Genomic DNA, 26,929 nt, shown 5'->3' with positions numbered 1-26,929 from the left:
ATATAAAGTATTTTAGGTCCACAGTTTTAATAAAAAAATAATAATACTTTAGAAAAATACTATTTAGTACTACTATTTTAACATATACCCCTACTACTTTAACATATACACAAGAGTATTTTTATCATTTGGTATATCACCAATTCCTAATACAAACCCATTATTCTTCAATACTGTAATATTAACTTTATATCATATCAAATATAATTATTATTCCTTATACTAGTATTGAACTAAACATTATAATAGCTTATATTAATATTAGCTCTCTTCTTCTAGCATTAAATATTAGAATACTTATACTATTTTACTCTTATTCTACAAGTGAGCGATAGCAACTTAGCAACCGGACTCACTAAAACAAGCTCTCTTACGGTGATTACTCCAATGGATACAACATAATGACAAATATTTTTTTAATGAGACTCATTTTAGTCAAAGACTCAATCAATAACAGCTGAATGCTTAGATGTTACGCTTGGGGAATATAGCAACTACTTAAATTTGTTTTTAAAGTAAAAAATCGTGTTAATTTTAAAGGAAATAAAGGTAAATTTATGGATTAATCACTACAATTAATAAAAGCTCGGAGAATGAAAACCTACACAACCCCCTCTCTATGAGATAATCCTTATACACTTGAGAATCCTTTGCCTACCCGCATTAGTCAGCAATTTATGGTAGAATTAATTTCTCCATAAGCATGTGAGGAAAGTTATACGGCAAATTACAATTGATTCCCTTGCTCGGTTTTAAGTCTACCTCTTTGTATTTTAAATTTAAGTATTTAATCTTTAATACAGTCTAAATGTAACGTTTAGAAAATTACTACTAAAATAAAGCAAATTAAAGCCCCAGGTCGGTCGTTGACATATGTGATGCCCACCAACCATTAAAATTCGTGCATTCCTGATACTATATATATATAAACATTCTATTAGATCATCCTACATATTCTTCTTCTCCCCTTCTTTAATCCTCTCGACGTGCATGGCTCTAAATTTAACGACTACGAACGTGCCCGCCATCTTCCTCGTCTCTCTACACCTCATCGATCCCAGCTCTTATAAAAGACATCGGCCAAGCTTAGTTTCAGCATCGGATTCGGAGAAGCAAGTAAAGGTAGAGCCATGGCGAGGTCAACCAAGTCAGCCACCTTAGCAGCCGCACTGCTTCTCGTGCTCATCGGCTCGGCCATCGAGGCCGGCGCGTTCGACTACAAGGACGCCTTGGAGAAGAGTCTTCTGTTCTTTGAGGCCCAGAGATCCGGGAAGCTTCCCGACGATCAGCGCGTCAAATGGCGCGGCGACTCCGCTCTCACCGATGGTTTCGAGCAAAGGGTAAGGGTCTTTATCTTTCATGTACGCCCTTCTTAAATCTATTATTTAGCTATTTTCCCCTCAAAAGTTACTAAGGGTATTCATATATATCTTTTTGTGTACCAAATTACTAAGGTTTAAATGTATACAAGTTCAAAAGGTAATCTGAAGGATATCAACGGCATTAAAAATCTTCTCCTGCAGGTGAACTTGGTAGGAGGCTACTACGACGCCGGTGATCACGTCAAGTTCGGATTGCCGATGGCCTTCGCCGTGACGATGCTCTCATGGAGCGTGATCGAATTCGAGACGGAGCTTTCCACTTCCAACCAGCTCAAGTACACCTTGGACGCAATCCGCTGGGGAACTGACTACTTCATCAGAGCTCACAGAGAACCTAATGTCCTCTGGGTGCAGGTAATTATATAATCGAATTCATCAATGTTTTTTCCAATACTTTTCTTCTCCAATCTATCACCTCTTAGTTTGATACTTCTCATGGTCTTTGTTAAAAGGTTGGAGATGGGGATAGTGATCACCTATGCTGGGAGAGGGCAGAAGACATGACGACGCCGAGGACCGCCTTCAAGATTAGCCCCGACCAACCCGGCTCGGATGTCGCCGGAGAGACTGCTGCTGCTCTTGCTGCAGCTTCAAGAGCTTTTGGGCCTTATGATTCTTTCTACTCCAAGTTGCTCCTCTTGCACGCAAAACAGGTTAAGACTTTCATGACCTTAAGTTATACTAATAGTTGTAGATGTTGTTAGAACGTATTAAACTTTTAAGAGTAATCGGTGAGCTAACAGTAGCATTCACATATTGATGTATGCATGCAAAGAGACTAAATTTAATGTTTGTTATAGTTGTTCACCTTCGCTGACACATTCCGGGGTCGGTACGACGAATCGCTGCAATGTGTTAAGAAGTTCTACCCTTCTGCAAGTGGCTACAATGTAAGAGAACTCAAACTGAGATTTCTGTGTCTTTTATAGCTTGATTTGTTGCACTTTTGTGATGAAATTTTTGTTTGTATGTAGGATGAGTTGTTATGGGCTGCTGCTTGGTTGTTTCAAGCAACCAATGACCAGTACTACTTGAACTATGTAACTGAGAATGCTGCGTCCTTTGGTGGAACTGGGTGGGCTGTCACAGAGTTCTCCTGGGACAACAAATATGCAGGCTTGCAAGTCCTCCTCACAAAGGTAGTACATGTGTGAATTGCATAAATTAGTCCATGAGTTTGCATTCCCTTTGCAACTTGATGACAGTTCTGAATTGGAACTGCTTGCCTTCAGGTACTTCTGCAGGGCGGAAGCGAATCCTACTCCGCGATTCTCAAGCAGTATCAGGCGAAAGCCGAGTTCTTCCTCTGCGCATGTCTTCAGAAGAACAGTGGCAACAATGTCAAGATGACTCCAGGTTACCAAATCTATGTCGAGCTTGCCTTTCTGTTACCCAAACTTAAATTTGAAAGTTGATACTAATGCATGGTCGATCACAGGGGGTCTTTTGTATTTTGATGATTGGAACAACATGCAGTATGTGACCTCTGCTGCATTCCTTATGTCTGTCTACTCTGATTACTTAGCCCCATTAAATGGTCAGCTCAATTGCCCAGATGGCCAAGTTCAACCTTCAGATATCCTAAAATTCGCACAATCTCAGGTGTGCTACTTCAACAATTAAAAGTCCTCTGAATTCACATTTGCATGAATGCTATTTACTTACTGATTGTCTTTATAATTCTGAAAAAACAAATCAGGCTGACTACATTCTTGGCAACAATCCTAAGTCCATGAGCTACTTGGTTGGTTATGGAGGAAGCTTTCCTACTCGTGTACACCACAGAGGTGCTTCGATTCCATCCATTTCTAGCCTCCCTTCCAAGGTCGGATGCATCGAAGGATTCGAGAAGTGGTACGACAGTCCGAACGCCGACCCGAACGTCATCCTTGGAGCCCTCGTCGGAGGCCCAGACGCAAACGATGTGTTCGTCGACGACCGCCGGAACTATCAGCACACCGAGCCGACTCTGGTTGGGAATGCTCCTCTTGTGGGACTTTTGGCAAGATTGGGCTGCCTTGCAGAAGGTTCAGGTGAAGGATTTTTTTCTGCATAACAGTCAGCGTTTTGTGTTCTAATTCAATCTTGTAATTACTCAATAGAGTGTTAAAATTCTCTGCAGGCAATTCTCCTCCTCCCTCTTATCAGTCATCAAAATCTTCACCACCAAGTGGTGAGTGATGTCAAACTTGATCAACGTCGTCTTTGATATATATATATATATATATATATGTATATATAGTTATGCAACTGTTCTGTTCTGAAACACTTTTCAGATGAAGCTGTTGAATTCGTCCACTCGATAAGCGACACGTGGAAGGCCAACGGCACGGAGTACTACCGCCACGTGGTGACCGGCAAGAACATCTGCGGCAAGCCAATTACATACCTTAAATTGAAAATTAAAGAGCTCTCAGGACCTCTATGGGGCCTCAATGCAGTAGAGAAGGATATGTATGAGTTCCCTCCATGGCTCAAAGTCTTGAATCCAGGCTCGCAGTTCACCTTTGTCTATATCCAGGGTGGACCTCAAGCTAAGGTTTCAGTTGTTACCTACCACTGAGTCAGTGAGCAATGGTGGAGATTGGATGTTTAAATATTGGAGATTTATTTCCTCTTCTTTTTTTTTTGATTTGTTATGAGAGATTCCGTATCAAGAGAGATTCTGTTTCACTTGGTATATTGGAACATATTTCCCTTGTATTCTGTAAGAAATATGATTTGGTTAAGTATCATCTTTTGAGTCTTTTTGAGTTTTGAGCTCTTGTGTGTTTGACTGTAGTTTTATGAGTTAAATTTCTTCTTAAAGAAGAACTCATGGGTTAAAAGAGACTTTCTGTATATTATACAGACATTTTCATTTTGCACTCTATTTTATGTATTTATTTCAGTTTATACTTTATTTTTTCTTTCTTTCTTGGTTGAGAATTAGGATGTCTTTTAAAAATCCAGTGATATAAGGGTTAATTAAAAATAGTTAATTAATAATTGAGTATGTAGCCATCTAGTAGAATTATATTAGGCCCAAACTCAACATCTGTGCCCACGAACCTTGCGAAGTATCCTTGGGTTTTCAGGGCATTGGATTCTCACTAATATTTGTGTTACTCAAGCCGACATTCTTGCTTCCGCTTTATAGAACCCCGCTTTCGCGGTTGCTTCACTCTAAAAGGCGGAACGTTACCCGATACATTTTTCTATCCCACAGCTTTGAGTTCATCTAAAAAATAAGTAATTCATTTTTAGCCCTTATAAAAAGAAAACTGATTATTGTTTACTCTTTAAGAGAAAATTGTAACCGTATAAATTCGCAATAAATAATTAAGTTTTTTTTACAGTTCAATTAATAATTGATTAACAGTTACAATTTGGTAAGTGACAAAATATTTACATTATGATTTCTTTCCTTCAAAAGCAAATCATCAAATCAACTATACATATATATATACTCCCATTGCAGCCACCCAAGTACTCCAGCAAACCTAAACAGCCACGCTACTTCAGCCCCTCGAGTACGTGTCCAAATTAGCATCGTTAAGCCGGGGCAAGAACTTCATACAAATGGGCGGCTGCACCTTCCCCAACGCCAGCAGCGACGACGGCAGCGACCAGATGCCGTCCCCGCATATCATCCCCGACGCCACCGCCGGCGCGTAAAGGTCGGCTTGCCGCTTGTTCACCTTCTCCCACGCAAACAACACCAAGCTCCCCACGCACATATCGATGGCGAAGTAGGAGCCCGAGTAGAAGGGCACCGCCATGCCCATTGCACTCGGCACGTAGTTCTGAATCCGCCAGTCCTTGTACTTCGCCACCTCTCTCAGCGCACAGATGCTGAAGGCGGAGAGGAAGAAGACGAGGCAGAAGCTGAGGCAGTGCTTCGGGAGAGATGCGAAGCCTTCGACTCCTAATAGCGCAATCCCTCGGTAGACCTGAAATATGGTATGCATTGTTAGTTAAATTATTTCAACTGTTAGTTAACGTTAAATATTTATAATGAGTGGATTTAACCTTGGCGTAGGGAGCGGGATACTCTGAATCGGCATCTCCGACGGGATACGCCTTGTAGAAGATCCAGAACACGACGGGGCTGATCACGCAACCCATGGCGGTGCCGATGATCTGGCTGACGAACATGGATCTCGGGGAGGCTAGGGTGAGGTACCCCGTCTTGAAGTCCTGCATGAGGTCCGACGCCGTCGACACGATGCCCATGGTGACCCCGCACGCGGCGAGTCCGGCGACGACGCCGCCACTGCCGATGCCGGCCCATGCGCCGAAGATGAAGATGGCGAGCTTGGCGTAGCTGCTGGCCAGGGACCAGTCGGTGAGGCCGCAGCCGTAGGAGTTGCAGAAGGCGAGGAGAGGGGCGATGAGGTAGGCCACGACGATGTGGTAGAACCTGAGCTGGGGGAAGAAGAAGGGGACGACGATGATGGAGATGACAGCGAGAAGGATGTAACCGATGAAGGCTATCGAGTTCGGGATCTGGTCCTTGAGGAAAACATTGGTGCGGCGGCGGTCGTCGAAGCTGATGGCGGGGTGGTCGGGAAAGCATTGTTCGGAGGAGAACGGCACGACAGTTTCACGCTGCTTGTTGTACATGTCGTAGGTGCTTCGGAAGAGGACTTCCAGGAAGTGGAAGAGGCCGTCGCCGAGGATCATCGATATGGATATGAACACCTGTTCACATAACAAATTATTATTAGCTTACTAATTATTCTAAAACCTTTTTGTACTTATTAACAGATACATCTATCAGGACACAAACCGATGATCTCTTACTCTTTCTCACTAACTACTATCAAAACTTAAGTTGATCGATAATGGTAGCCTTATTTTGAGTGTTTTATTCTGAAAACAGTGAAGAATAAATGGGCAGGTTACCTTGTATCCAGTGAGGCCATGCAAGCTGCTGTCAGAGAGAGCAGCATCATACCAAAATCCTTTCTTGCTACTGATGTAAGGCCAGAGGATCCCCCAAGAGATGAGAGAACCAAGTAGCAGAGAAATGTTTATCATGTAAGGGCAGATCATTCCCATACCCACATATGTTGCTGAGAAATCGAAATAAAACCTGCAGGATATATTTTGGGTGGAAATCAATCAAAGATAATTTAGCAGAATGGATTTTTATTATTATATGAATTTCAAAAGTTACTTAGATGGTGATGCATTGGTGCTCATGCCCTTACTTGTTCTCATATGCTTTGAGTCCAAAAGTGGGGAAGGCAGTGAACCCACAGTCCTTTCCTGCAGTGTAGAACCATTGGAAGAAAGACCATAGAAAGCTAGCAGTAAAGGATTTGAAAAGAAGAGAGACCTGTTGTCTAGAATTAACCACAGATAAAGAAAAGAAAAAAGGAAATTGTAGTTAAAAATCACAACTCCAAAATACTATTCAACATTAACTACAAGAACAAAGTAAAAAGTTTTCTTGCTTTGCAAGGATGGCTCCCTGAGGCGTATGGAAGCTGTTGATCAGGTGAGCAGTAGCCGTCCCACTTGGATACGTTAGCTTGTACCCGATGATCATGATCTAAGAAACAAAATAATTAGAATTGTTTCAGAATTCAGCAATCTAGCGGCCAGCCGACTAAAATATAACAAAATGCACACAGATTTTACGCGGTTCGACAAATTGGCTGTGTCCAGAAGAACCACGATACAATGCGCAAAATTGTGTTTCTACTTCTAAAACCCTACTCAGATGCATTGCAAAACTCTTGCGGAAAATAGTCTCTTGGGTTCCCTAAACAGAATATTACTCATGATATTAAAACATATATAACCAAAAATATACGGTGAAGACTAAGCCCATAAGAATTGGCATTTTGTAATTCTGGAACAGAGCAATGATACATAAAGCGAATTGATGATGTAAGTTTACCTTCCTCAAAGGCACAACAGAGCACAAGCCAAGAAAGCTGACTAGGAAAAGGAAAGCAATCATCCAACCTAGAGATGGCTCTTTGACATTAACTACATCATCGGCTTGGTCAAAATCAACGGCTACTTCCTTGCTCATCCCAAGTAGATAACTCCCAAAGCCACCTGATCATATAAGAATTCTGAGAAAAATTGAACGGATTAAAACTAAATTTTGTTTACATGATATTATTAACTCCCTGATAACTCTAAAAGTTCAAGTTTTAGTGCAATTGATGATTTACCATGGTATCAGAATAGATATCCTCACTTCAGATTTTGCCAGAACCTAATTGCCGTTTAAAAGTACTATATTTCAAGTTCATATCAAAATATCTCTAAGCCCAAAAAAGAGTGTTAGATATAAAACATAAAACTAGAATTCTCTAACAACTTAAGTTAAGCTTTAAAAACACATAAGTCGGTGAGTTATCAGATACCTCAATTCTCAATCAATGATATGGAATAAAATTTTTCAATTTAACATGCAAATTTGAGCAAATTAGGCAACGTATATAAAAATTTAAAATTACCCGTTTGCTATTTAGTTCCGATTACCATTAAACCCTACTTTAAATCTATAGCCAACCAAAAAGTATCAAAATTTTACCACTGAAAGCGATGCCGGAGCAGGCGACGACGCTGGTCTGGATGACGGTATTCTCCTGGCGGGTGAAGGGTTGCTTAAGCATCCCGGCCTTCTCCAGAACCTTCGTGTAGGTCTTGACCAAGAAGAAGCCGAGTAGGCCCGCGGAGACGTTGAGGGAGGGGATGATACCGGTGGTGAGATTAAGCTTCATGGCGATGAAGGTCAAGAAGAACCCGAGCGCGAGGCTGACGACGAATGACCGGACGGTGAGCTGCTCTCTCCATTTGGGCACCCCCTTGCTCTCGAAAAGCTGCTCCAAGGATAGCTCGTCGAGGCTCCGCTTCCTCCCCTCTCGTTCACCGGTGCTGTCCATACCCACCACTTCTCCCAACGGAGGCCAAGGAGGCAATGAGGCGATTCCTTTATATAAATGGAGAGGGATAGAGAGAAAGAGACAGAGATGGGTCGGTTTACTTCGTTACAAGAGGAGGTTTATTTAGTAGAGCTATGTTTTTGATGTGGGAGATTCATGTGATAGACGGTGATCCGTGATGCAGGGGTTGACTTGGTCTTCGGACTTTGTTTTGTTTAATATTGGGTATTATATTTGTTGTTTATTTATTTATTTTTGGAGGGTTTATCTCTGAATTTACTGTTGACATGGGGGAAATTCTATAAAAGGTTCGTTTTGTAACTAATAATTAGTTAACGGAGAAGATGGTCGCCAGTGCCAACCGAGATGCTATTTTCTCCAGACTCGTATAGAGATTGCCAAAAAGAAACTAATATTACACCAGTTAAAACAAAGTTACCTCAGACGACAACTTTATTGAATATTAAAATCAACAAACGATGATGTGGCACTCCAACTCAAAAGAGGCACTTATGAACACATACATGAAGACGTGTTGCAATCTTTCACATCCGGCTCTTCATGGCCGGACCCATGTTCTTGGCCAAGTTCCGGAGCACGTACTTTTGTATCTTCCCCGTCGACGTCTTCGGCAATTCCGGCTTGAACACCACCGTCTTCGGCACCATGTAGTGCGGCATCCGCTCGCGGCACCACCCGATCACCTCCGCCTCCGTCGGCGCCTCCGCCACCCCTTCCTTTAAGCTCGCGAACGCGCACGGCGTCTCGCCCCAGTACTCGTCCGGCCGCGCCACCACCGCCGCCTCGTTCACCAACGGGTGCCCGTAGAGCACCGCCTCGACTTCCACGCTGCTGATGTTCTCGCCGCCGCTTATGATCACGTCCTTCGACCGGTCTCTGATCTCCAGGTACCCGTCAGGGTGCATCACTCCCACATCGCCTGTAAATGATTTACACCATATTCTCTATCAGTTTAAGAATTTTATCTAGATTATGATACCGCAGCGAGCTAAAAAATAGTCTTTTTAATTTATTATTATTACCTGTGTAGAACCAGCCGTCGTCCCTGATCGCCGCCTTCGTCCCCTTCTCGTCATTAAGATAACCTAACATGATCGGCGCCCCACGGAGAACGATCTCCCCCATGGTGACACCATCCCTCTTAACTCCCTTCCCCGTTTCGCCGTCGACCACATCGATCTCCGTCATCAGCGGCGTCCGCACCCCCTGCCTTGCCTTAAGCCGGGCGCGCTCCGTGGCCGGCAACCGGTCCCACTCCCCCTTCCACGCGCAAGACGTCGATATTCCGCCGGTCTCCGTCAGCCCATACCCATGACTGACATCAAACCCGATTGCCTCGGTGCGGAAGAGCACCGCCGCAGGCGGCGGGGCGCCGGCGGTGAGAATACTCACCCGTCCCGGGAGAGGCTTCCTCACCGACTCCGGCGCGTTGGCGAGCATGTTGAGCACCACCGGCGCGCCGCACATGTGCGTGACCTTGTGTTGGCTGATCGCCTCGTAAACGATGCCGGCGTCGATGCGGCGGAGGCAAACGTTGGTGCCGCCTACGGCGGCGACACCCCAAGGGAAGCTCCAGCCGTTAGTGTGGAACATGGGGAGCGTCCATAGATACACTGGCTTCTTCGGCATTGGCCAGTCGATGAGGGAGTCGACGGTGACGACGAATATGCCACGGTGGCAATGAACGACGCCCTTGGGGGCTGACGTGGTGCCCGAGGTGTAGTTTAACACGATGGGGTCCCACTCGCTGATGGGTCGGATCCAGGTGAACGCCGGGTCGCCCGTTTGGAGGAGGTTCTCGTAAGTGAGGGAGGAGGAGGGGAGGGAGAGGTTGGGATTATCTAAAGAGGGGTCTTCGATGGGGATGACTCGGGGGCGGGGGTGGGAGGCGGGGAGGAGGCGGAGGGCTTCTCGGAAGAGGGGGAGGAGTTGGACGTCGACGAAGACGAGCTTGGAGCCGCCGTGGCGGAGGATGACGGAGACGGTGCGGGCATCGAGGCGGGTGTTGATGGTGTTGAGGACGGCACCGCTCATCGGCACGCCGAAGTGCATCTCGTACAGGGCCGGGACGTTCGGGGCCATCACAGACACCTGTATATTATAACGTATTAGACCGTGGTCTGTTTTGCAAAATAATCACCCCCCAAATCTTGATCTGCATATTTACAAATTAGCTCCTCCTCTTTCAGGTGTATTTATTTGCAAGTCACTATCTCTCATCACCACTAGGCTACTAGCGTATAATCATTGTTTCAAACATATTCTATTATTCTCTATTATGTTTACTGTTAAAATTTTAGAAATATTAGTTTAAATAAAATAAACTATTTCTGTACTCAAAGTCTTTTTAAATATTTTAGTTAAAAAGGTCGGAGCTGTTTTCGAAAAAAGCGAGAAGTAGAGTTCGAACTGTAAAAACCCCATAATATAGGGGCAGTTTTGCAAAAACAAATAATATCTAAAGTAGCTTTGTGCAATATGTCTAAAATGCAGATGGTCATCGACAAAATTCCCTTAATGCATATATTAATTACCACATCGCGGCGGGAAATGCCGAGGGAGACGAGGGCCGATGCGAGGCGAAGGCAACGGCGGTAGGTTTCCGACCAGGTGAAGACGGTGCTGTTGTAGACTACCGAGGGACAGTCACCATAGACGGCGGCGGTGCGCTCGAGGAAGGCGAGAGGAGTAAGAGGGCTGCTGTTGGCCGGGTTAGCTCCGAGCATATCCATAGTTTTCTCTTCTTCTTCTTCTTCTTCTTCTTCTTCCCCCTCCCCTTTAATTCTCTTTGTTATTAGAGTACTCCTGGAGAGGAAAGAGGAGGATTGCATGGGCTTTATAGAAGAGTTAGTACGTTGGACTTTGAACTTAGAAAAATAATCGCCGGTAAAAGCGTTGGGAAAATAGTAATTAATCTGAGAACGAAGCTTCTCTCAGACGTGGTTTGCAGATTAGTTTATTGCTATCAGTAGACATTTGGTCTCCACCGAGACCGTTATGACGCCGGTGGTCTTCAACTACTACCTTAACTCTATATGTAGACATTTTTGTTATCTTTATTGTCGTTGATATCCTACCAATAATATTATTATTTAATCCCTGCATCTTAATATTAATTTAATTTAAAAATATTTCTATTTGAGCTAATGGTGTTCAGATTATTTTGCACCTGTAGTTAATTTAATCTATTAACAGTTGATTAAAAAAATTAACCTCTAGATTTAAATCTACATTGGATGTAAAAAAATAAGTTTGTTTTCTCATAATTAACCCAAGAAAAATTTATAATCGATTAAGAACGATATCTTTCAAGAGAAATGGTGATCCAGGTAGGCTCCTAATCGATAAGGTTGACCAGAGATGTGATAATACTCCATTTTATGTACTTTTCAACGCATGCGTTTCGACGTAAGACGACTCGGAAAAGAAACGTGAATTCTACTCGTATTATTAAGAGTTTACGATCAAACTATCTCTGACTTTCTTTTTGTGTATGGAAATCGATCGATTCTATACCTAATATTAAAGATGTCTAGTTTACTGTAGCTATTAATAAAATCAATGTTTTATTTTTATATAAAAAATACTAATAAGTTCAATGATTATATTCATAAGTTAATAAAATTAAATGTTAATTTTGTTACCGGTTATTTAATTTTTTAAGATAAAATACTGATAGATTATTAATTAAATTAATATTTTATATATAAGATAGCATTTACTCTTTTTAAATAGAACTCTGAATTTATTGGTGCCCGACTAACGGCTGTAGTGAAACAGATAATGTTTAGCAATATATTCTAATTAATTTAGTTAAAAAATAATTTAATTTTCAATGAGACGTGATAAAAGAATTTCAATCACAACCATACAAATAAACATCGTACAAAAGTCTCCAACAACCATCAGCATGCATTCTTAGAATAATAATAATAAATTCCACGGTTTTTGACAGAGAAATATTGATCATTTTCACTGATATGATTGGATAAATAGATAAAATAGAAATTTATAAATTTTAAAAAAGCATCTTATATTTTGTATTTATTATCTTTCATACTCTATAGACGATTTATTATTTAATACTTATTTATTATTTTGAATAACTAAACAATTAATATTATTTTACGATTAAAGTGATCTAATTTTAAAGTCAAACGAGATGTATTTTACTTAGAAGGAATTTATTTTTATTTTATCGGCTGATGCTAGGTTAAAGTTGTAGACGATTAAAATTTATAGTAAAAAAGAGAATAAATTATAAATAACTTATTAAAGATAGGGTGCGAATTATAAAATTACTAATTTATAGGATGTTATTTGAAAATTTTATGAAATATAAATAGTCAAATGAGACCAGCAATACATCATCATCAGTCAAAGAAAAGAAAAGAAAACGAAAACTAAAGAATACAGAGAGTTGGCACCATTGCTTTAAACGTGGCTATTGAGAGAGCGGAGCATTTTTCTTGCAATTGAGTCCCATTCTTTCGTCGTTGGTGGGCTTTTACCATGACTTTCAAAAATGTCAGGTAAGAGAGGTAGTATAGATTTGCAAATAGATCCAAAGACACGAGTCTTTGCAACGAAAAGTTGTACATCTATCTATGACTTGGGCAACTTAAGTTGTCTATCTCTAGTTACTCAGATTTGAGACTTTTCTTGCAAACTTTTAGTCACCTTTCTTGAATGGTCAATCATCTCAATCTCAGTCTGGCTGTCTACTACGTTTAAGAAGTAATAACTGTAGCACTTGTGCTCTTGGGTGCAGATGAAATTAGGAGTTGTCTAATTAGATAATGTGGATAATTACATCTCATAACCTACTAACCATTATTCACACATTTTGAGGCCTTCTTCCTGGACCTTATTGTTTGGAAAAACACTGCAAACTAACTGCTACCGAAAGATAAATATTAGCCTCTTGTCTTCTATTTGTATTTTTATTATTACACATATGTAGTCTATTATTATATTTTTTTTTACGAACTAATTTATGTTCATGAACACTTAGAACTTATGGCCTATTATGAATTGAAACATTTCTACCGTCGCCTTATAGTGTTGGGTATAGTGCGGGCGCAATCAAGCCAAGCTTTGACAAGGTTTCACTCTAAATTAATTCAAACTTAATTAGAAGTTCATGCTAAATTCGTGAAATTAGGTTTTAGGTTCCAGTTTTCAATTTCTTATCTTACGGAGTAGGAAACTAAGAACTAATATAGTAATAATAGGAGCATTTAGATCTTAATCTAAAAGCTCATATTAATTATATATATTATATATTCTATAATATTAATTGTTTAGTTTTGAGCTTTACCGAGCCTGCTTAAGATGAGGCTAAGTTTAAAATTAATTACAAGCTTGTTCCTGTCTGCATAGTCTAGACATACGCCAACGTATTAATTTTGTACATATAATTGTCTTAATTGCATTATAGTGTAATCAATTGACTGACACACGTCCATCATCACAGTCTGGTGCTCGTTGCTTCCTTACAAATCTGGGTTGATTGCTAAAGCCATTGCAATCAAGGAAGGATCGAGTAGCATAGCAGAAAGAAACTTCGCTAATGTCTGGATTAAAATTGATTGTCTTGTGTTGGTTATTACCATATTAAAAATCTAATTAATAATTTTAAAAATTATTTAAATTTTTAGTCTTTTATTTTAAAAGAAAAACATACACCTGCATAACTTAGCACAGATCGTACTAAAGAGTAGTAACAAGGCAAAGCAAAGCAAATATACATATGAAACTCTCTCTAAAGTCTCGAAGTCTCTTTCAAGGGCATTTCCTTTGTCCTCCTCTTGTAGTAATGGCAGCATAGCAAGGGCACATCTCGTAGTTCCCGTACGTGCCAGGTGGCACGCAGCTGCACTTTTTGCAACAAGACCCACAAGCCCTCTTGCAAAGATTGGGCCTCGACGACAGCTTGCATCTTTCCGCGCAGGACCCTCCGCAATCTGATAATGACACAAACTTAGTTTGCCCTTTTTGCAATTCAACCCCTTAAACTTCCAAAAAATAGGAAAACACGTAGAAAACACCATTTATTTTAGTTGTTACTATTATTATTATTATTACACCCTACGTTTTTATTTATTATCTCTAGAACACACTAAGTTATATTAAATCTAACAGCTGCTATTGGGTATTACGGTCATTACGATAATGTATTAATGATAATTAAAAGAAAACTAGGGTGAGATGATCACGCTTACCCATGTTGGCGGATCCTCCATCCATTAACTGCAAGTAATAAACTCCATTAGTTAGATCCTAAGAACAGAAACAAAGATTTTATAGCAAAGCGTTTGGCTAATTACCATTTGGGTATTGAACATCACTCTGCGAGATTCTACGAGGGAAATGGCGAGGAGGAGGAAGAGGAGGAGAGAAGTAAGAAGAGCTCGAGAAGAAGAAGCCATGATTCTATCTAATAGAGGAAGAAGGTGTGTGCGTTCTCTGTATATATAACGAACGAGAGAGAGGGAGAGTGGAAGAAGAGATCGATACTACTAGTGACTAGCTCGTGAGTAGAGCATTCAAGAAGAGGTAACGTTTTACGTTTTTATATACAACTCAAAAGGATTATGTAGATAAGCTTCATAGCTTTATTTTATATATATACATATATATATATATATATATATATATATATATATATATATATATATATGGATGATGATCGCCATTGGAATGGGTTACAGCTAAGAGCATAGCTGGTGGACTCACGAAGCTTCTTGCTTTGGAGTTGGGGCCTTGGGGGGTAGTAGAATAGAGCACACCTTTTGTATTGGTTGTGTTATAAAGTTAGAAGTGGCACTTTGGGTTTATAACTTTAGTCATGTTCACTTTAGTAATAATTTTTTTTAAGATTTTAAAATACTATTCTTTATTCTAAAATAATAAGTAAACACCATAATAATTTTATTATAAAATATAATTTTTTTAATATCAGAATTACATGTTATATTATATACTACTTAAATTATTAATTTATTTTTGAAATCTATCTTGTTAACCTACTTTATATTAAATCAAAAATGTTCCTAATAATTTTATAAAAAATAAAATATTTTTCATCTTTTAATTTACTTTATATTATATTAAATATAATTATTACACCCTTAAATTAGAATACAAGTGAATATAAAAGTAATTAATTTTAAAATAAATAACTTATTTTAAAAATCACAAATAAGAATATCTCTTCTATAATTATCCTTATTCCTAGAGCAGACGAAGCCTTATATAAAAAATATGGGATGAACTTTATGCTCAACTCTAAACTAACAATTATATGGGGTTATAAAAATATGGGTTATGGGTATAAAACTATAAACTAATCCAACCTAAATCTGGGCCCATATGTGATGGGCCAAGTGTATTAATGGACAATGCACTTGCATTAGGGACAAGCAATCAATTGAATAAAATGGTTCTCTTTCTTTTGAAACTGCAAGAGCTCCACACTTCACTCCTTTCAAATATTTCTCATTTCTAAAGTTTGAAGAAGATTATAAACATTTTAAACAACTATCTATCCTTCCAAACCTCTCTTGATCCAAGCATGTTGGGAAAACCTTTACCTCATTCATGTGTCTTCCAAAGAATAAAGTATATATTTTTTAAAGAAATTGTAACATTTTTCCCCTCTTGCCTGAGAATTGGGTAGTCTCTCCTTTGCCTGAGTTGCAATTAAGCCTTGTTAGCCATAATTCACAGACAGATCTGAAAGAGAAAGAACCCATAAGCTATGATGAGTCCTTCATAAGACCAACATGAATGCTAGGCTCTAGTAGCCAAAATTAGTTTATAAATTATAAAGTCTAAAGAAACTAGACTGACTTGCTAACTCAGAAAGATCTCTGAGTCATATTCATTTTTTGTTTTAATTTTTTTAATATATTTTCTTCTAACCAACATCCATCCTTGAAAGGCTCACTCTCTCGGGGTTCCAACGTTCCGCACCCCAATTTAACCGGAGTAATCGGACCCTCCGATACCTATTTTATAAGCACCCGGTATTTTTGACCCACATAAGAAGAGCGCGAGTGGGACCCGGACGTCAAAGGGTTTCGTAGTACACACGTGGAGGAACGTCAAGAAATTTCTCTCTCTGTTTCTTTTATGTAGCAATCATTGTTATATTCCCACGTCGAATATAACGCCCCCTGATCATCCGTTTGGAAGAATATCTCTGCTGGTCTTGGTAGAGGTACTTTTCAAAGTCCCCAAATAACTTATTAGCTCTGGAAATTAGAATTATAAATATATTTTAAACATTTTTTATTTTGATAGTTTGTTAGTTAGTAAAATTAATATTTTCATAAAATTGATCAGTTAGGTCCCATTAGATTTGATCAAGTTAATGCCATTAAGACGATCATATTTTATTATAAAAATAATTGTCATTTTTTCATTACACATTATTAATAAAGTTGACAGTGTGATATATACACGAATAAACTATAATCTATGAAAGATAGTCGATATAATTTATTTTGCTATATTCTGATTGATAAAGAAATTGTGTTTATATTTGTAATTTTATTAGTAGATGCTAAAAATATGAAAAATGGAAAAGAAAAGTAAAGGTTTGTAGATTGAGTGGATTTCATAAATAAATATATGACAGAGGGGAGATTGTAGGGTGCCCAAGACTTTATTCTGCAACTCATCCTATTTTATCCTACCCACGTAAATAGATATCGAGATTCCCAAGAAGGACGAGCCGATAGCTGTTGAGATTCCCGAGGATAGAGGAATAAGCAACCCCCCGCTTCCCCACTCTTCTCTCAACCTCCCCTTATTCCACACCCCCCTTATTCTATCCCTACTTTCCCGGATAACATCATCACTCGCAATGGAGGACACCACCGAGAAGAAGGCAGCCGACGAGCAGGGCCGCCTCGTACCCGACGACGAGAATCACGAGGCGGTCCCATTGGCGGAGGACCGCGGCGCCGATCTGCGGCGGAGATCGCCGAAGGACCGGGTAGCGGACGGCGGAGATGGGCCGAGCGAGGAAAGGGGCGGCGAGGAGGCGCTCTCGATCGAGAGGGCGTTCGACGGGGAGAAGGTGCCGACGTGGAGGGAGCAGTTGACGATGCGGGCCTTCGCGGTGAGCTTACTCCTGGGGGCGATGTTTAGCGTCATCGTGATGAAGCTTAACCTCACCACCGGTATCATCCCCTCCCTCAACGTCTCCGCGGGCCTCCTCGGCTTCTTCTTCGTGCGCACCTGGACGAAGGTTCTCGAGAAGTGCGGTGCGCTTAAGCAACCTTTCACCCGCCAGGAGAACACCGTCATTCAGACCTGCGTCGTCGCCTGCTCCGGCATCGCCTTCAGCGGTAACCTCACTTCCTTCCTCTACATAATAGCCTCTCCTTTTTTTCGAATTTTTTTTTCAAAAGAGCCCCTCAGGAAGCTAAATTTCCAACAACGATCTTCTTCAGGGGGTTTTGGAAGTTACCTTTTCGCCATGAGTGAGACCATTGCGAAGCAATCGACAGAAGCTAACGATGCACAAGACATCAAGGATCCAAAGTTAGGATGGATGATTGGTTTCCTCTTTGTTGTTAGTTTTCTTGGGTTGTTCTCCCTTGTACCCCTGAGAAAGGTATACAGATTTCCTACCAAGATACAATTGTTCATATATAGTAGTAAACTACAATGAGCTTATTTGATTTTTCTTTTCTTTTTCGTTTTCTTCAGATCATGATCATCGACTACAAGTTAATATATCCCAGTGGCACTGCTACGGCTCACCTGATTAATAGTTTCCACACTCCCCAGGGTGCTAAATTAGCCAAGTAACATCAAATATTCTTAAAAGTCACAATTTTATTTGTTCGTTTACATTATATCTGATGCATTGTTATCTCAGGAAGCAAGTGAAAACATTGGGCAAGTTTTTCCTGCTAAGCTTTTTCTGGGGATTTTTCCAGTGGTTTTATACCGGCGGCGATGACTGCGGATTTCTAGCCTTTCCTTCATTAGGACTTGAAGCTTATCGAAACAAGTAATTTCTACAAACCCCTCAATTTTATTGTGACTACCTTCTTATGCTATGTACAAGTAATTTCCTCTATGCAATTCCAATTGTATAGCAATTTATTTCTTAAATAGAAACGTAAGTATGTAACACTCAAGAATGAAACTTGAATTGCTGATCTGAGTCACTTTGATGCAGGTTCTATTTTGATTTTTCGGCAACTTATGTAGGTGTTGGAATGATTTGTCCATACCTTGTTAACATCTCTGTTCTTTTGGGAGGCATAATCTCATGGGGAATTATGTGGCCTCTGATAGATGCAAAGAAAGGTCACTGGTACTCGGCAGATCTGCCATCCACCAGTCTTCATGGTTTGCAAGGCTATCGGGTAATATGCGAAAAATATTGCATTTCTAGACTAAATTATGTTCTCTAAGCCATAGAATTTATTTGCTGAATTCAGGTCTTCATAGCCATTGCCTTGATCCTTGGTGATGGCCTCTACAACTTCTTCAAGGTCTTAGGCCGGACAATCTCTGCATTCATGTCCCACGTACGAGGCAAAGGCTCGAGAGCAACAGTACCATTCTCAGAAGAAGGCAGCCTCATCAATGTCTCAATGTCATTCGATGACCGCCGTCGTACTGCGCTCTTTCTCAAGGATCAGATCCCAAATCCAGTTGCATTTGGGGGCTATGTCGCCATCGCTGCTGTCTCCATTATAACTCTCCCTCACATCTTCCCTCAACTGAAATGGTACTATGTCCTGATCACATACATCATTGCACCAGTTCTAGCCTTCTGCAATGCATATGGTTGTGGTCTTACAGACTGGTCCCTTGCCTCAACTTATGGTAAGCTTGCGATCTTCACCATCGGTGCATGGGCTGGAGCTGCCCACGGTGGTGTTCTCGCTGGTCTAGCGGCATGCGGTGTCATGATGAGCATTGTGTCTACTGCTTCAGATCTTACTCAGGACTTCAAGACAGGGTATATGACATTGGCATCTCCAAAGTCTATGTTCATTAGCCAGGTGATTGGCACTGCCATGGGCTGTGTCATCGCCCCTTCAGTCTTCTGGTTATTCTTCAAGGCCTTCAAAGATATCGGCGTTCCTGGAACAGAGTACCCATCACCGAACGCGCTTGTTTATCGTAACATGGCAATACTTGGAGTTGAAGGATTCTCCTCGTTGCCAAAGCACTGTCTTACACTTTGTTACATTTTCTTTGCTGCTGCTGTTCTCATTAACTTGATAAGAGATTCTGTGGGGAAGAAGGCGGCGAGGTTTATCCCTTTACCGATGGCGATGGCAATACCGTTCTATTTGGGATCTTATTTCGCAATTGATATGTGTATAGGAAGCTTAATATTGTTCGTGTGGGAACGTGTGGACAAGGCGAATGCTGCTGCATTTGCACCTCCCGTGGCTTCTGGATTGATATGTGGTGATGGAATATGGACTTTGCCACAGTCAGTGCTTGCCCTTGCAAAGGTAAATCCACCGATTTGTATGAAGTTTTTGTCAAGGAGGACGAATAGCAAAGTCGATGATTTCCTCCAAACTTTGAATTAGTAGTTGAGCTGAAGAATAAATTGATATAGTTTGAGTTAGCTATATCTTGATTTAGTGTTTAGTAGAATAAGCATAGAATGAACCTAGTTCGCATTTGTCTATGATGGGCGTTGTTTGATTACACAACCGTTCAAATGGGAATTATTGTTTCTTGTATGCTGAATTTGTATTTAATCTTCCTGACGAATATTTTCTAATGAAATAGTTTTTTTTCCTCTACCTACCAGAAATTTTACTTCCATTTGTCCAATCAAATGTTGGCGTGCGAACTGAATTGTTTAGAAGAATGAATTGATATCTCAACCTTTCATTTTTCTCCCAGAATTTTAATTACCGAGCGTGCTATAAAATAAATTAAGCAAGTTATAAAATTAGTATACAGACAATTTTATTTATCTTCTGTGGGAGGAAAAAGAAAGAGGGTATATAAAGTAAACTATTTAATTGAATTATTAGTTTAATCTTAGCAACTTTCCCTTCCTGTAACAAATTATATGGAGTATAATATATACTTTCCAAATTCCTCTCAACCAAATCTGAGATCAATTAACGCAAAAATAAAAGCATATTTCATAATTAAAATATTACAATTATAATTGGAGCTGCCAAAATTCAGCTCTCTCCTCATGCATAAATATAAATTTATCGAAACAAACATCCTCATGCTTCTTGCATTTGATCACAAGATCTGCTCATGCTCTCCATGATCTCTTTTTTTTAATAGTCAACATGATTTTTTACCTACTCCTCTTTGAGATTTTCTCAAAGGAGAAGAAACTAGTAAAATAAACAAATTGACAATGGAGATTTTTAAAACTGTCCGAATCCATCTCAACGAGATCTGAAAACAATCAATGATGCAGGTTGAAAGAACTCAGTTTTTTCATAATCGAGAAGGTTACAATTACAACTGGAGCCATTAAAATTCAGCTTTGAAATCTATCAAAATATCAAGAGGGAAAGGCAATCAAACATACCTATATTTCTTGAAATTGATAGCAAGATCTGGCCATGTTTTCCATAGACTTTCTCAAACAATCAACAATAAGGCAATACTTCTTTCACCTCATCTTCCTTGAGATTTCTCCAAGAAGGTTACAGTAAAAGAAGCAAAAACCATATAAGTTCACTGTTCAAGAAAGCCTGTGGAAAGCATATCCATAGTCTTGTTCTTCTCCTCAACCAAAGTAGAGTGCGAAGATCTAAAGACCTACCACTCAAGAAACAAAGGAAGGGAGAGAGAGAGAGAGAGAGAGAGAGAGAGAGAGAGAGAGAGAGAGAGAGAGAGAGAGATGGATAAAGTTTTAGTGTGAGGGTGAGAAGCAAGAGTTGGGCCAACCCCTCTTTAAATAGAGGAAGGGGGAAAAATAACCAACTGCACGAAACTGACGGTAACTGACCACTTTACCGGGGGTCGCGTACCCTAACTTTCCACACGTGTGGGCAGCCAATGAGGAGACGCCGTGTTTCAATGTACCGGTTCGTACGTGATGAGACGCCCCATGGGAGGAGGAGTTTTGTGCAGCCGTGGTTGGAGGCGGTTGTAAGAAAGTGAGATTGGATTTGGTCAGGATTGGTTACCGGGTCCGAACCCGTTTGGGTAATTGCCGCATGTGCCAATTAGTAGTCCTCGGTTAAATTCTTTGTCCAGTTATTATACTCATTAGAAAATTACTATCTACTATTTTACATAAGATTTTGTATCATAAATACTTAGTTGCTTTAAAAAATGCTAATTTAAACTGGCTAATCAGTAGTTAAATCTCATCTATCCATGACAGAGGTTTCATAAATTTTCCATTACAACGCTATATACTATTTGAGCTTGTTGGATTCATTTCTTAAGAAGAATCGTCCTAATTATCTAATCTATCAAAAAAGAAAGTGCACTATTTTTCTACTTGAGTCATAGTTTAGGGATCATAAAAAAAAATTAAATAATTTCTTGTGTCAATTTAAAGTAGATTTGATGAGCATCACACACACACACACACACACACACATATAAATAAATAAAATAGGTAGGCCAAGGAGATGAAGATCTCAGTTATTTGTCGCAATTTGAGAAAGGCTTTCTTGTGGTCCTTTTGGCTTTCTTTCGCTCTCAACCCATGTGTTGGTTAAACTATCTCTAATCGATTCACTTTATTTTGTGCCTTTCCTGCCTCTTTTCCAGCTCTTCTTGTCGGGCCATGCATGTGTTAGTTGCCCTAAACTCATCTACCATTATTCCATATTGTATATATTTTCTACGTTGAATAAATATTGCAAAATTTAAGCTTAATTAGTGCTATACTAACTTTAAACTTTATTCTTATTCATATATATATTTGGCCGCAGTACTAGAATAGAGGAATAACAATCGGCGTTAAGTTAATAGAAAAAGATGCGGTAAACTTTCGTATTACAAGATGAGGTAACTGGGGATAGATGGATTAGTATTTAGTGGGCATCAATTAGTGTGGCAAAGAAGACAAAAAATAATTAAAAAAAATTCCTAGCATGGACCATTTGATTGTTCTTGAGCTGTAAAGGTGTCTCACTCCCTCTGTGAGAGATTCACATGAGCTTTCTCTGTCCTTTCTTCACATTCTCTCAGTTGTATCTTTCTAGTATCCCTGGCAACATTGCTCTTGCCGGTGCCATTGGAGGCAGCCAAAAGGAGCTCACATGCCCATTCCCCAAAAGAAACTATTCTTTTTCTTCCCCTCCCTTCGCCTTAATTTTATTGCAAAATTTAATCATCTACACTTGTAAATTAACAATCTTCTCTAGACTAAAGTAATTAACATGAGTATTAATGAGAATAAAGACTGAATATATATATATATATATATCCAAACCTTGTTGTTTTGGTAGTTCTTGTTGAAGAAGATCTGTGATGTTTTCCAAGGACTTTCTTGAACTATCAACAGTCATGCATGTACAGAGTCCACAGTTCAAGAAAGCCTGTGGAGAACATGGCCATGATCTTGACATATTGGATAACTCGATCATAGGAGGAAGAAGGAAGAGAATAAGAATAAGAATAAGAATCACAAGGAATAGGAGGAGTTTGTCGCTATTTATATAGGGAGAGGGGAGACGAGGCTAATTAACTACGAGGAGGAGGAGGAGGAAGAGGAGGAGGTGGGCGGTTCGGATACCGCTCGCCGTACATGCTCGACGGGAGTCTCCGAATGGGCGCGGGGCGCGTGTCCTTTCGTTTCCCATGAATTCGGGGAAGGGCGCTCGCGAGCACGTGACGGAGCGGTGGATCGGGTGGGCAGGGAGTTATGGTGGTGGGGGAGTTAGTGGACTGACGTCCAACGAAGTTCCCAGGGTTGCCACCCAAGTAGTATTTAATGGCAACACAGAGAGAGAGAGAGAGAGAGAGAGAGAGAGAGAGAGAGAGGTACTACAATCGATCATTAATTATCAAACATGCTAGATTTAGGATTGGTTTAGAAACCAAATCCAAAATCTATAGTGATAACTCCTTTGGGCATTGAAAGATTATTATCCATATAATTATCAACCATCTTTACTAATCCATAGAACGAAGAAAACGTTTAAAAGGAAACTACAAAGACTAATTATACGATGAAAACGAGGACGAGTGTTAGAAAGATGTCAGGAATAAGGTTTGGAGGAAGCCGAGCGAGGAGTCCGTAAGACGATTGATTCGTCGACACGTGTCGACCGTAGGATCGTATATATCGCCTGTGTGAGAACGGTTCGTTTGCTTTCCCGAAACCGCCGAGCTCCAGTCTCAGCCCTCCTCCATCACCGATTGGAATGACGGCCCCGATATTCGCGGAAACGTCTCCGCGTAGCAAAAGCCGCTCTCCGACTTTTCCGCGAACTTATTTCGTCGCCCAGGTTGGTGCGCGACGGTGGGACCCATTTCTTTCTTCTTCTTTTTTTTCCAAGTGGGCTCACTATACTGTGCGATAATTACAATTACAATTACATACTTTGAAATATTTTTAATTTTGTTTCAGATATTTCATGGATTGCTTTTATTCAATAACAAATCAGAAAGATATATAAAGTTGGTGACAAAGTAAACAACATAACATCAATACTGATCAAATCCTATAACTTAAAACCAATAAAAAGTGTCAACCTTGAAATCCACATTTAAGCATTTGTTCCAGCTTTGTAATTATCCAGGAACTGCATCAAGAGTGTCATGTTCAAATAAGAAGAGCCACCTTTCTCAATAGCCGTTTTTGCTTTCTTTCCCAACTCCTCAGCTCTCCTCCTCCTCTCCTCTCCTTCCTTTCCTTCGTCCATCAGACTCTCCAAAGCTTTAGTCACATCCTCCCTCCTCACCGTCACACCGTCTTTCGCCGGCCCCAACCATTCCATCGCCGTGTCGACGTCCCTGATCCGAACTCCGATCCGGAGAACGTCTAAAATTAACTTCTGATTCATGAATTGCTCCGCGAACAACGGCCAGGTCACCATTGGCACGCCGGCTGCCACGCTCTCCAGGGTGGAGTTCCACCCGCAGTGCGTCAGAAATCCTCCGACCGCCCGGTGCGACAAGATCATCACCTGCGGCGCCCATCCCCTTATCAGAAGGCACTTGCCGTCGGCCCGCGCCTCGAAATTCTCGTGCAGCCACGACTCAAAGTCCGGCGAGAATAATTCACCATCCTTGACGACCCAAATGAACGACCACTTGCAAGCTAAGAGGCCCAGGCCCAATTCCGTCAGCTGCTTGGGTTGGAAGACGTTAGTGGTACTACCAAAGCTAACGAAGATCACGGAACGAGGTTTCTTGGAGTCGAGCCAAGTGATGCACTCGTTTGTGTCAACCGACGCCTTGTCGCCTCTGTCCTCTAAGTCCGATGTCGACGTGTTACAGAGAGAAACGGGTCCAATGGACCAAACCAACTTCCCGGACGCAATCCTCAACAATTCGGCGCAGCCTGGCTCGAGCTCTTCGAAGCTGTTAACTACCACTCCATCAGCAGCCAGTTCGGCCTTTCTTTGCTCTTCCACCAGGTATGCAAATTGTGACGATTGGAAGTGGGCTGGCAGCTGCTTCCTTGCAATCTTGAACTCAAAAGGCAAGTCTGGGATCACGAAAGGCTCAGTTGGGGAGGATGCACCCTCGTGAGCCTTGGAAGTGCAAAGGTTATGGCAACACAAGAGTGAGAACGAGCAAAATCCCTGGAAGAAGAAGCAAGGGACTGCGAACTCGCGAGCGAGTTCGGGGGCCCAAGAATGGGTCAGGCCGCTAATGATGCAACTGGGCCTAGGCGCAATATCGCGAAGATATTGCGCCATGGGCCCACGAAGGAGCTTAGCTGCGTTGAGGAAATTGGGGAGTAGGGTCCTATAAGGGACGCTGTCGATGTTCTCGCAGCCGGCCGGCAAGCCGGCCTCGACGGCGGGGAAGCGGAGGGGGACGAATTTTATTGAGATGTCGGCGGCGGAGAGGCGGTCGATTGTCGGCTTGACACGGGCGGCGTTCACCGGGGTGGTGAAGAGGGTGACGACCGCGCCATGGCTGGCAAGCACTCGGCCGATGTCGATCATGGGAATCATGTGGCCCGGGGCGAGCCATGGGATTAGAATGAAGTGGATGTTGTGATGGTTGGGGCTGTTTGTGATCTCCATTGAGTTTGGTTTGGACTTTGGGGTGTACTTGATCTAAGATTTTCACTAATTAACTAGTCAGGAGATAGGAGGCTTAGTAGTTGTATACTATATATATATATATATATGCAGAGAGAGAGAGAGAGAGAGAGAGATTGGATTTTTCTTGCTAGGTTGATAAATTATGCATTTAATTAATGGATATGAGGACATTATGGAGTAACAGCGACGTACTTTTGACTAATCTCTAGCTAGAATTATGTCTTCAATTGAATCATATAATATTATAATTATAAAAGACGTAAGGGCTTTCGTTCATCCAATTTAGACTAGTCAATAAACCAAATTTTCCGTTCTAAGTTTTGGTATACATATTACTTAGTGAGTGTTACAGTTTAAACGAAAGACAAATAATCTAATAGTAATACCTAACGTTAACCACCAAGATTTAATAAGAAGGTGCACTGACCAAGTATCTGCCAGCAGGATTAAATCAGGTGGCTTCCTCCAGGAGAAGTAGCATTAAAAAATTAATTTATGTCGACAAAAATGTTTTTTTTTTTTTATCTTCTAGTTTTTGTCTTATCTTCTCCATCTTTCCTCCCTTCTTCTTTATAGCATTTTTCAACCCTTCGATTATTTGTTAAGATTTTAAAGAAATTAGATAATATTAATTTATGTTTTGAGCTTCCTATAAATTATTATAGGAATCACTAACAAAGGAAATGGAATAAAAATGTGAGTATCACGACGTGATTGGAATAGATATCATTGTAGATTGATGAGTAGGAGGATGAGAAGAAAGAAACAAATGAGAAGAATATGTGGGGACAAAGAAATAAAGTGAGAGTAAAATTTTTAGAGCATCTTCAATCGAGCTTCAAAACTTTAAATTTGGAGCTCGATGAAGCTCCAACCGAGCTCCAAATGGGGTTCCAAATTTTGAGCCAGCTACAGTGGAGCTCTAAATTTGGAGCCCCATCTAAAAATTTGGAGCCCAGCTCTAATACTATTCAACTTTTAGAAATACTAATTTTGCCCTACAAAAGCCTCATTTAAAATTTTAAATTCTATTAGTATCCTTTATTAAATAATCTAATTAATTAAACTGAATATATAATTAATTTTGTTAATCAATTTTTAATAAAAATAATACCATGAGAATACTCTCATCGAGATCTTTAAAATGAGTCTAATATTAAATTATTTAAGTTGTTTTAAATATTTATTTTTATTTTATGTAATATAATTTTGATATTTTTAATTAAAAAACAGTAATTTAAAATTATGTGTGAAACTATTGAATATTAGTCTTATTATAAAGATATCGATGAGAGTTTTATAAACATATATTTTTTATTAAAAAATAATAATATTAAGAGGTCTTATTAAGTAATTTAGTATATATATATATATAATATTATATTAATTAAATAATAACTATGGAGCCCAGTGCGTTGGAGCG

At 40.3% G+C, this 26,929-nt stretch overlaps 6 protein-coding genes and 1 long non-coding RNA gene across 7 annotated transcripts; 2 read left to right on the top strand and 5 right to left on the bottom strand.

Annotated features, from left to right (window-relative positions):
* Positions 1-1,130: 1,130 nt before the first annotated feature.
* Positions 1,131-4,014, top strand: LOC140773815 (endoglucanase 13). Its single transcript, XM_073116574.1, has 10 exons — positions 1,131-1,340; positions 1,524-1,736; positions 1,835-2,035; positions 2,183-2,272; positions 2,357-2,521; positions 2,615-2,738; positions 2,821-2,984; positions 3,082-3,415; positions 3,505-3,555; positions 3,659-4,014. Exons 1-10 carry the CDS (start codon positions 1,131-1,133, stop codon positions 3,943-3,945), a joined length of 1,839 nt encoding a protein of 612 aa, XP_072972675.1. The 3' UTR covers positions 3,946-4,014.
* Positions 4,015-4,845: 831 nt separating this feature from the next.
* On the bottom strand, positions 4,846-8,325 carry LOC140777672 (probable metal-nicotianamine transporter YSL8). The gene is made up of 7 exons (XM_073121954.1): positions 7,921-8,325; positions 7,273-7,436; positions 6,824-6,921; positions 6,578-6,712; positions 6,270-6,459; positions 5,394-6,065; positions 4,846-5,314 (listed from the first exon to the last, which is right to left on the bottom strand). Exons 1-7 carry the CDS (start codon positions 8,270-8,272, stop codon positions 4,883-4,885), a joined length of 2,043 nt encoding a protein of 680 aa, XP_072978055.1. The 5' UTR covers positions 8,273-8,325; the 3' UTR covers positions 4,846-4,882.
* A 298-nt stretch (positions 8,326-8,623) lies between these two features.
* LOC140777666 (2-methylpropanoate--CoA ligase CCL4-like) lies at positions 8,624-11,099 on the bottom strand. The gene is made up of 3 exons (XM_073121939.1): positions 10,828-11,099; positions 9,316-10,384; positions 8,624-9,212 (listed from the first exon to the last, which is right to left on the bottom strand). Exons 1-3 carry the CDS (start codon positions 11,023-11,025, stop codon positions 8,818-8,820), a joined length of 1,662 nt encoding a protein of 553 aa, XP_072978040.1. The 5' UTR covers positions 11,026-11,099; the 3' UTR covers positions 8,624-8,817.
* Positions 11,100-13,937: 2,838 nt separating this feature from the next.
* Positions 13,938-14,850, bottom strand: LOC140775154 (gibberellin-regulated protein 1-like). The gene is made up of 3 exons (XM_073118425.1): positions 14,623-14,850; positions 14,518-14,545; positions 13,938-14,259 (listed from the first exon to the last, which is right to left on the bottom strand). The coding sequence occupies exons 1-3, from the start codon at positions 14,722-14,724 to the stop codon at positions 14,078-14,080; spliced, it is 312 nt and encodes a 103-aa protein (XP_072974526.1). The 5' UTR covers positions 14,725-14,850; the 3' UTR covers positions 13,938-14,077.
* A 2,201-nt stretch (positions 14,851-17,051) lies between these two features.
* LOC140768321 (probable metal-nicotianamine transporter YSL10) lies at positions 17,052-20,102 on the top strand. The gene is made up of 6 exons (XM_073108575.1): positions 17,052-17,652; positions 17,758-17,921; positions 18,017-18,114; positions 18,189-18,323; positions 18,495-18,684; positions 18,760-20,102. Exons 1-6 carry the CDS (start codon positions 17,166-17,168, stop codon positions 19,870-19,872), a joined length of 2,187 nt encoding a protein of 728 aa, XP_072964676.1. The 5' UTR covers positions 17,052-17,165; the 3' UTR covers positions 19,873-20,102.
* A 316-nt stretch (positions 20,103-20,418) lies between these two features.
* LOC140768328 (uncharacterized) lies at positions 20,419-21,584 on the bottom strand. The gene is made up of 2 exons (XR_012105751.1): positions 20,850-21,584; positions 20,419-20,713 (listed from the first exon to the last, which is right to left on the bottom strand). It is a non-coding gene; the product is annotated as an uncharacterized lncRNA (long non-coding RNA).
* A 2,243-nt stretch (positions 21,585-23,827) lies between these two features.
* On the bottom strand, positions 23,828-25,558 carry LOC140771955 (UDP-glycosyltransferase 73C3-like). Its single transcript, XM_073113812.1, has one exon. It carries the CDS (start codon positions 25,483-25,485, stop codon positions 23,995-23,997), a length of 1,491 nt encoding a protein of 496 aa, XP_072969913.1. The 5' UTR covers positions 25,486-25,558; the 3' UTR covers positions 23,828-23,994.
* Positions 25,559-26,929: the final 1,371 nt, after the last annotated feature.

The sequence above is a fragment of the Typha angustifolia genome, chromosome 2, assembly GCF_048772165.1.
Source record: "Typha angustifolia cultivar Huaian chromosome 2, ASM4877216v1, whole genome shotgun sequence".
In the NCBI taxonomy this organism is placed as follows: Eukaryota; Viridiplantae; Streptophyta; class Magnoliopsida; order Poales; family Typhaceae; genus Typha; species Typha angustifolia.
Note: the sequence above shows the minus strand (reverse complement) of the source record. Positions and strands in the feature narration are given on the sequence as shown.